General features: G+C 39.4%; 1 protein-coding gene across 1 annotated transcript in view; it reads right to left on the minus strand.

Annotated features, from left to right (window-relative positions):
• Positions 1–10,708, minus strand: part of LOC148881651 (uncharacterized) — a 66,968-nt gene that overhangs the window by 44,789 nt on the left and 11,471 nt on the right. The window contains exon 5 of the mRNA XM_088989325.1: positions 5,537–5,706. Coding sequence (XP_088845451.1) covers positions 5,537–5,597 — 61 coding nt within the window. The 5' untranslated portion in view covers positions 5,598–5,706. The remainder of the gene's footprint in view (positions 1–5,536; positions 5,707–10,708) is intronic.

Raw genomic sequence — 10,708 nt, forward strand, 5'->3', positions numbered from 1 at the left:
AAAGGCCAGATACATTTTTTATATTTTTTTTCCATGCTTGACTACTAATAGAAATACGCCATCAACTAAAAGGTGACTTGATTATTTTTCTGATATAGCGCCAGAACTGATTGTCACGCTAATATTTCAGTGAATGCGCAATTACATTAGCTGGCTAATGCTAATAGGCTAACTCTTCGCTCCTCAACATTAACTCATTCACTGCCAGACAATGTGCAAAAAATGTAAAAGGTGCAAAAAATATACTGTATATCTCTATCTGTACATGTTCAGCATTTTGGTTTGGAGCAACTGTAAATGCTCCATGGAGGACTTTTTGATTCCGGTTTCAAATTAATTAGCTAATTCACAACCATTCACAAATTTATTCGGGAATTGAAATTACAACATTGAGCGCCATATCCTAAATTGTTCAGGTTTTGCTTTTTTTTCATGCCGATAAAGCGTTGACCATGGCCTCTGGCAATGTTTTTTTTTTTTTTTTCACAAGGGGGCAGAATTTGCCTTTTTTCCATGTTAGCGCTTTGTTACAGCTTCAGCTGTTTTTAATTCCTTATTAGTTATATGGGTCTGGAGTTATCTGAGCTTGAAATGGGCGCGGCTGTACAAAATGCAATACATATTGATTTATTTAGCGCTTTAACAGCTGAAGTTGTAACATGGGACAAAGGCGAATGATGCCCACTGGTGGAAGGGGGAAAAAAAAAACATTGTCAGAGGTCTGACCGGCGCTTTATCGGCACCCAAGCATGAAAAACAAAACAAAACCCGAATGTCGTGCTTTTTAATTCCCGAATAAAATGTGTGAATGGCAGTGAATCAGTTTCCGAATATTCTGGCGACACCGAGACAAAGAACAGTGCCGTTGAGACCGAATGACTTGCCGTGCTGTGATTGACAGATCTAATATCCATGTCAAACGGCGCTCGGCGCTCGCCTGGCGGGGAAAAGCAACAACAAGCCTGATAAAATGAACACCGGCGAGGAAAGCGGGGAGGTGCGATGGGGACTTGGGGGGGGGATGCGATAAAAACAAGCGGGAGTGACCGCTAACAGGAAATGGCGAACATGATATCCTTACTACAGGTTTGGTGTTAAAATTCTGTGCGTTCAGCTGATTCGTGTACATACAGAGTAATTGAAATTTTGTATTCAGACATTTTTTTGGGGGGCCAGATTAACTCCAGACGATGTGCAAAAAAAACTCCAGTGCCAGGGTTTTTGTCATTGTCACTCGAATTCCAGGACACACAGAATATTGAGTTTTAGGATTACATCAACATTCAATACAGCATTAGAAACCTTGGACTCTCTTCTCTATTCAGAAAAAAATGGTTACCGTATTTTCTACACTATAAGGCACACCTAAAAGAAAAAAAAAATGCCCATGTGCCTCATAATGCGGTGCGCCTTATGCATGAAAAAAATGTTTTTAAATATGTCATTTGTGTAATGTGCTCCCTATATTTCAGATAATATGGTAATTGCTAAATTATATGGATCTGGAGTTATTTGAGCTTGAAATGGGGGCTGCTGTCCAAAATACTATGCAATACATACATATCGATTTACTGTATGAAGCGCAGAAGCTATAACATAGCGCACACATGGAAAAAAGGGGGATGCTACCCCCCCTTGCGGAAGGGAGAGAAACATTACCAGAGGCCATGGCCAGCACTTTATCTGCACCCAAGTATGAAAAAAACAAAACCCAAATGGCGCTTCTACGTCATATTTTCAATTATTGAATACATTTGTAAATGGCAGTGAATGAGTTAACTTGACAGGCCGCACAGCCAAATATTTCTCACCTGGTAATGAAGTGACTGCATAGCAAGTTCGCTCTCGTGTAAATTACAAGCCAGGCGACAACCGCGCCGTCACGGCGAAGGGACACGGAATATGTCGAGCGTATACGCCACGGCGAGAACGGATAATTCATGGATTCGGATTGTGAACTTGGAGAGGCGCCCGGGATACCGCCTGCATTACGTTAGCCGGCTACGGGGAACATCAATCACAGCGGCGCGCGCTCAGCGGGAAAAAGCGGGTCGGCGAGGCTGCGCACTCACAAAGTACCTGTTTGTAGGGAATGACAGTCAAACCCGCCGCACCCCCGCTCGCCGTCGCCGCCAGACGAGCACTAAGCGGCTTAATGTCAGCGCAGAACACTAGAGAGCACAGCGCTAGCTTGATAAAGGATGGATGGATGCGCAGATGGATGGATGGAAAAGGGGAATTAAACTTGAGAAGGATGGACATATGTGAGTGTGGGAAAGGTAAAAAAGTTAATAACTCGGTGACAGTGACGGGTTGAAGTCACCTTCCCGCCTTCCTTTTTAATCCGCCGGCGCATAATCCGGGCGGCACGCGAGGAAAATTCAATGCTCGAGCAAAATATGACAAGATTTGTTACTTTTATGGAAAGTTTTACACCCCTGAGCGTTGCCACAACGGCATGTTGAGGTTTGGACACCCAATTGCCGTCCAGTGACGCGAGAGTTTCTTACAGTGTCGGAAGTCTATAAGTGCACCAAACACACACCCAACTACCCCAACTCCAGAGGGGAAGGTTTAATGAAGACGAATGAGAGGAATCAATTTGCGCTATCTTCCCTCCATCTGGCTCAGACTCGATCCTGCGCCGCAATTAGCCGCAAAGCCGAGAGAGAACTTCCCCCGGAGCCCGATGCCGGCGCCTCTCGCGGGGTGTGGGGGGCTTTGAGATGCCCGACACACAAGGATACATTCAGATGACAAGAATGGAGAACGTGATTGCTGTTCTTTTTTTATATAGAACTAGCAAAAAAATATATAATTTTAATAATTTATGGCTACAAATAAGGAAGTGTGCATACTGCAGCTTATTTTTTTTTTTATTATTTTTTTTTTTGTTTGTTTATTTATTTATATGTATTCATTTATTTTTGTATTTATATATTTTTTTCTGTGTTTATCTATTTATGTATTTATGTATTTTTTTTACTTTCTATGTATTTATTTATGTAATCATTTATTCATTTTTATTCATTTATGTTTGTATTTATTCATTTATTTATTTATTTATTTAATTGTGTGCATATTCATTTCTTTAATTGTGTATTTATTTATATATTTATCTATCTATTTATTTATTGGCATATTTGTTTATTTATTTATATGTATTCATTTAGTTTTGTATTTATATTTTTTTAGTTTCTGTGTTTATCTATGCATGTCTTTATTTATGTATTTTTTTTTAACTTTCTATGTACTTATTTATGTAATCAGCTGTTCATTTCTATTCATTTATGTTTGTATTTATTTATTTGTTTATTTATTTATGTATCTGTTTTCTATTTGTTTATTTATTTGTGTAATCATTTATTTATTTCTTTGTGTTTATTCATTGATTTTGTATTTATTCATTTTTATTTATTTAATTGTGTACATATGTATTTATTTATTTATTGGAATATTAGTGTATTTACATATTTATGTATTTATGTAAGTCTTATTTATTTAGTTTAGTTAGTTAGTTATGTTCCCACACTATTCTTTTTAAACTCAAAATGGTCCAGGGACTAACTAATTTTATTGTATTTTTTTAATCAAGAACTGGCAAAAAAAAAATAATAATAATAATACGTGGCTACAAATCATTAAACGTACTGTATAATACTGCGGCTTTATTTATTTTATATTATTATGTATAACTATTTTACAGTTTTTTTTTTAAAATAGATTGCAACCCATCTAAATAATAAACGTGAATCTAAAGGAGGAGCATCTTTTAAATTGAGTCTTAAAATCAATAAAGCCCGTGTCACCCCAAGACATGGCACCCAATCGATATGTATTGATACGTTAAGACCGATTTACATTTCATTTCGAAAAGCATGTCGGCATTTCAAAAAACAAGCTACCACACTCATGAGTTTTTTTTGGCGCCGACCGCTTATTGACTAAAAGGCTCCCCGGCTCAGATTAGCGTGATGCTAACAATTAAGGGCACGGAAATGCGCTGCCCGGGGGGTCCGTCGGGCAAGCGAAGGAACCTCAGTGTGGCCCGTGCATGCGCTGTGGGGGACTTGATCAAAAGGTTTGCCGAGGCTGTTTGTCAGGGGGGGGTTAAAAAAAAAAAAAAACTTAATTAAGTGCGAAAGAAAGCAAGCGAGTTCATTATTTACTAATTGCTTGCCAGTACGCAGGCTACATTCATTATCCTCGGAGAAAATCGAGAGCCAGAGTAGATTTTAACTCCCCAGTATCGAATGGAGGCAATATTTGAGACAAACAAATTGACATATAATAAACATGGATGCGTCTTTGTCGCTATTCTCCGGCCACACAAAATGTCATAAATCCCATTTTGGGGGTGTCTGTCTTGTATATGCGGTTTAAATTTTGTTCAGGGAACTGCTGGGAGGAAAGAGATCCGCTGAAAATGGCTGCTTCCAACCAAAATGGCCGACGACTGCGTTCATTACAGGCATGCTTTATTTATTTATTATTTTGGGCTTTATTTGTATTTATTTTACTGTTCATGTGTGCTAGTACTAGTACTTTGGACTAATTATTTATGTATTTGTTTATTTATTTGTTTATTTTAACGCATTGTCTTGGTATTTATTTTATTTCTACTATTTATTTATTTTGTATTTATTTATTTAAATATGTATTGATATATTTATGTATTTTAACATATTTGTATTTATTTATCGGTTATTGTGCATTGCCTTTGTATTTTTTTATGTATTTAAATATGTATGTATTTATGTGTATACACCCTTTTATTTATTTGTTTATTTATGTATCTCTTGATTCATTTATCTGTCTATTTATCTGTTATTGTGCATTGACTTTGCATGTATGTATTTATTTATGTATGTATATACACTCTTTTATTTATGTGTTTAGTTATTTATATGTTTATGTATCTATTAATTTGTTTATCCGTTTATGTATGTATGCACTTTAATATATTTTATTTATTCTATATGTATTGATCTATGTATGCATTTAATTATGTATTTCATTATTTATTTATTTATTTATGTTATTGTGTGTTGACTTGAAATGTATTTATTAATTTATTTATTTATCATTTTGTTTATTTATTTTTATTTATATGTTTGTTTATTCATTGGTTTGTTCATTGGTTTATTCATCGGTTTATTTATTTGTTTGTTTGTTTGTTTTCATATATATAAATCTATGTATGTATTTATTTATTTTTATTTGTTTGTTTTGTTTGTTTGGCAGTGTCGTCTGTGTAAGCTCTCAGTCGTACAGGAGTGGTCCATCGATGAGAAGGTTTCTTCAGCCGTCATCTGTACAAAAGTGAAGGTTTCGGACGTTTCGCCTCCTATCGCTGACGAAGTCTCTTGGATAGGAGGCGAAACGTCCGAAACCTTCACTTTTGTACAGATGACGGCTGAAGAAACCTTCTCATCGTTGTTTGGCAGTGGTTCAGTGGAAATGTTCTGATCAATTCTACTAGAACCGCAACGTTTGGGAATGTTTTGGCAGCACGCCCGTCGGGCAAGTGACTCACCCGCGGCACCTGTCGCGACGGACACGGTCTGCCAGCAAAAGAGACCCCCTGCCCCCTTCATGCGCCTCGTGACGACCACGGTCAGCAGGCGTGCACTGATGCGTCACAGCGGTCTCTGGTGGAAGGGGGGGGGGGGGGGTTGGCGAGCTGGGATGGCAGCTCCTCTGCGTCTGCGTCAGCATGAAAGACATTTCAGCCAAATGTCAAGCACGGCCACATTTGCACACTTACACAGCAGATTAGCATGCTCGCGTAACGCATCCGCTAAAATATTGATCAAGGAGGCTCGATACAACACACGGAATGCAGCAATCGAAGGGGTTGTGGGGGATTTTGATGACTGCTATCATGCTTGCTAGGAAATAAATGAAATTAAGTGACGGGAATATAACCATGGCTCCTTTGAGTTGAATGCTTTCTGGATAGATGGCGTGACGGGAGCTTCCAGAAAAGAAAACCACCCTGCCAACTCCCACCCACGCTTGATATCGATTTACAGACCACGAAGTAGCGAGCGCAATCCACCCAGCGCTCGCTCGCTCGCCAGTCAGTCGGCAGCAATTAGCCTCGGCGACTTGCAACTGTCAGCGCGCATCACCTGCTCACTGACAATGTCGCTTATTAAACGGCGGAGACGTCCCACGACGAGATGCGCAGAGACTATTTTGCACACGGGGAAGGGGGTACCGAGAGCCCCTGGGCCTCCCCGAGAATGCTTGTATGCGTGGGTGTGTGCGAACGGGAACTATTTGAGATCTGCATCTCTGCAGCTGGTCAGGAAACAACACACATCTACATGTTTTTGCTACATAGTGGGGATGAGGTGTGCGAGATATTTGCCTTGTGGGAACCCAATTTCACACAAACACACACACATGCATGCACACACATTTTCCATATGTCAAATGGTCCCCAGGACGTGATTGTGAACACAGGTTTGTGTCCCCACAACCAAAAGAAACTAGAGCACAAACACACATACACAAACACACACTTCTGTTTCAATGGTTTTGTGAGGTCCGGATAACTCCAGATAAGGAGTGAGGACCACCGTTGCTAATAAATTTAGAGAAGAACTAATGTTACATTTGAACACTAAATGTTTCCCACTTCAACTTCTTGAAAAACAAAGAAATAAAAAGTGGACTTGAAACTGAAATAACAGCAGGAGTGAGGTTTCTGAAGGGGTACATTCAAAGTCCTCACCCCTGTAGTGAATTTGGTTGAAATATCGTTTTACTTTTTGTGGTATGAACTTTTTTCTCCGATTAACCACGCACACACACACATAAACACACACAGTGAGGAAAAAGTGTGTGTATCCGAGCGAAATGAAAATACACACCAAAAAATCATTTTGGGTGAATTTGTGAGGACCTTTCTGAAACTTGAACAGATGCATATATAGACCCTCTAGAAGCCTTTAGAATGAAAAACTTGTGAGGACCGGCTAAAAGGTCCTCACTTGTCAAAAATGTCCTCACTACATATGGTATAAAATATTAGTGGTTCTCGCAAGACTAGCCATACAAAAACACACACACCTCCCGATTCTTCACCACGGCCACATTTCTCCCTGCGTTATTTTAATGTTTTCTCTCTCTCTCTCTCAAGTAAAGTCACATCCTACCCCCGTCCCCCCCTTGACGCTGCGGCAGTATGCAGGCGCATGGGTGATGGCTCCCCGCAGTGAGACCCCCCCCCCCCGAGAATATTGTCAGGCGTACGCAGCGTGTCGGCAAATAAGGAATATAAATGAGGATTTCTTTGTAAAAACTGGGCGAGGGTGCTTGTATAACGACGCAAGGTCAAAGTCTTGGGATGCGCAGAGGGGGGTTGGATGGAAGAAAAAAGGGGGGGTTGAATGACAAGAAAAAAAATAATAATAAATAAATAAAGTGTGGGGCAAGTCAGCCATGTTGGAATGAAGTCGGCGAAGCCCCTATGATTCCTCGAGGCTATTTGGCGCTGCTAGTGTTTTATTTTATTTATTTTTTCCCGCAGCCCGATAATAATAATGTAAGCCCTTACCGCCGTGACAGCGGCATAGCAAAGCGCGGCGGCGACGGGTCTGGTGTAGACGCGCTTAAAAGTTTTAGTGGCGTATAAATACGACGCTAGCGAAAGAGCGCCGCGGGGATACCGCTGGGAGATTTCAAAGCGGGGCAAGACGGGATAGAGGGCAAAATGAGACGCGGGATGTGGATTTCGCTGGCGTCATGACGATTCTGTTGAGATTATTCCAAAGCGTCTCAGAATATTTACGGGTGGGACCCCGGGAGTGTTTTGTTTACACCCCTCCGCCATAACAAATAAGAGCGCCACACGGCCGCGTTGCCTCCAAGCTAGCTCGTCGGGGGAGTTTGCACGTTATAAAGCGCCGTGCAGCGCTCGTAACGTTTTAAGTCGGAGGATTTTTGTTTTACAAGGCTGGCAAAGCTGGTCGGGAGGGCGGCCATATTGTTATTTCCCGCGAGGACCTCGTCTCGCGCAGGGATGAGTAACGGAGATTAGATTGCAAAGACTTTGAGGCGCGTTTTAGCGGATAAGGCCGAAAAACATCAGCCGGGATAGAGCGCCTGAGGGTAGTTGAAGCCCCCCCCCCCCCCCCCCCCCAAACCCCACATCCGCGACCCCCACCCACCCGCACTTACCTAACGTGTTCATTAATCCTTTAATTTGACTTAATTAGTGGTTGGTTAATTAAGGTCCGCCACGGTGCTCAGGCCAGCCAACCACGTCGCGCTGAGTCATGGCAAAAGCCTCAGCGGAAGCCTCTTGGGAAGCTAAATTCATGTCGGAGGGGGGGGGATGATGTTTCGGACTGATTCTTTAGATAACACTCAGGGTTGAGAACAGACGCATCTCCACTTCTATGTGTCCTCTTTTGCCTCTCATTCCGCCCTCAAATAATGAGGGGGCTCGACAAGTGCGGAGGGGGTGTTACAACTGTTATGTAAGGACCCTCCAGCGGCCTCGGCGGCTCCGAGGATGTGCTGACAAGAAAGAAGGCTTTCTCGGAGTCATTAGCGAGCCATCGCAGCTGGCTCGCAAGCGGTCATAGGTTGGGGAAGGGGGGGTGTAGCTTTGCCCGCAATGTGGAAGTATTGAGGCCGGAGAGTATCGTGATATCTGCAGTGCAGCTCACTTGTAATATTTTAAATGAGCAGGGAGACTATCACGACCGAGTATTTTTTTTAATGCATTTATTTATATATTTATTTATTTATTTATTTTATTTGTTTGTGTGGTTATTTAGTTATGTTTTTATTTATGTATTTATGCATATATATATATATATATATATATATATATATATATATATATATAAATATATATATATATATATATATATATATATATGATATATATATATATATATATATACTGGATATATATATATATATATATATATATATATATATATATATATATATATATATATATATATATATATATGCGTGTGTGTGGTTATTTAGTTAGGTTTTTATGCATTTATTTAGTTATTTGTTTATTTATTTATTTGTTTATGTATTTTATTTATTTTAGTGGTTATTTAGTTTTGTTTTTATTTATGTATTTATGTATGTATTTATGTATGTGGTTGTGTTTATTTTTTTGTATATTTATTTTTTTATTTATTTGTGTGGTTATATATTGATTTATTTATATATTCCTTTATTTTTGTAGTTTTTCGCTATTTATTTGTTTCTTTATGTAGTTATTATTTATTGATATTTATCATTATTTATTATTTATTATTTATCGATATATCCGATCCTGCGGCATGTAAATTTTCTCCTTGCCTTCATAGAAATAGTATCGTAATAAGCAGTATTATCGATATAACCAATATCGATATAACAAGATTTTACTGTATATATATATATATATATATATATATATATATATATATATATATAGATTTATTTATGTATTCCTTTCTTTTTGTAGTTTTTTACTATTTATTTATTCGTTTGTTTATGTAGTTATCATTTATTGAATAATTAATTATTTAATTGTGTATTTATGTATTTTTTATGCGGTTAATTACTTATGTTTTATTTGATGTATTTAGTTATTTATTTCTGTGGTTGTGTATTTAGTTGTGTATTAGTGTATTTATGTGGTTATGTATTCATTTATGTATGCATTCCTTTATTTTTGCATTGTTTTATTTATTTATGTTTTTATTTATTTATGTACTTATTTGGTTATTTGTTTATGTATTTATTTGGTTGTTTATTTATTTATTTCTGTATTTATTTATGTGGCTATTTATTTATTTATGTATGTATTTATTTACTTGGGATGAGTAGGGAGGGAGACTATCTGGACAAAGTCCTTTTTTTATTTTTAGTTTATTTTTTTCTCACTTGCGTGTCTTTTTGGCCGTGCGGGTTAACATGGAGCTGTTGACTTTCCGTCTTTCTCTGGAGTGCGTCGAGCGCAAGCGGCTTGGCAGTCGCTACCATTCCGCCGTTGAAAGGACTCAGCCTAGTGAGCACTCTTTCGCTTCGAGGAAATATCCGCTAGGCGGAAATCAATTAATATAAAAAAAACAAAACGCATGAAGCGGAGGATGCGCACAATCCTTTCAGCCTTAAAACTTTGATGCCGTGGGGAGGGAGGTTGGACCGTCGCCTTAAAGTCGGGATGGACATTTTTGAGGGCGGCGCAGGGCAAAGCGACAAAGCGTAAAGTCTTCTGAGGATGCTACACGACGGGGGTGACGGTTGACAAATTGATGGCTTTGTTTACCCCATCAGAAAGCCAACTTCCCATTCCTGTGATTGCGCCTTCTGTCCCCCCCCTTCGCCCCCCGCCAGCGGGAGGGCGATTTCAATAATGCCGTCGTTGCGTAACATCTGTTAAATTGGCATCCGGATGCGCCAGCGTGTCGGAGTGTAAAAAGAGGTTTAACTTTGGGAAGTCACGCCCGTATTTGACAGCTCACCCTGATACAGTGACACACTTTCATCGCCATATTGTTTTTTTTTTTGTGTGTGTGTGTTTTCTCCTATCGCCATGGCAACCGCAGCCGCAGCCATTCCAATTCATCATTTCAACCGTCAACGCGGAGGGGGATCGATTTTGGACTTTTCCAAGTGGACAATGGAGAGAGGAGGAGACAGCAAATTGGCAGCGAGGCTTCAAGAGACGCCACAATGG

This window comes from Hippocampus bargibanti, linkage group LG22 (assembly GCF_051943395.1).
Source record: "Hippocampus bargibanti isolate YZ-2025 linkage group LG22, ASM5194339v1, whole genome shotgun sequence".
Taxonomy (NCBI): Eukaryota; Metazoa; Chordata; class Actinopteri; order Syngnathiformes; family Syngnathidae; genus Hippocampus; species Hippocampus bargibanti.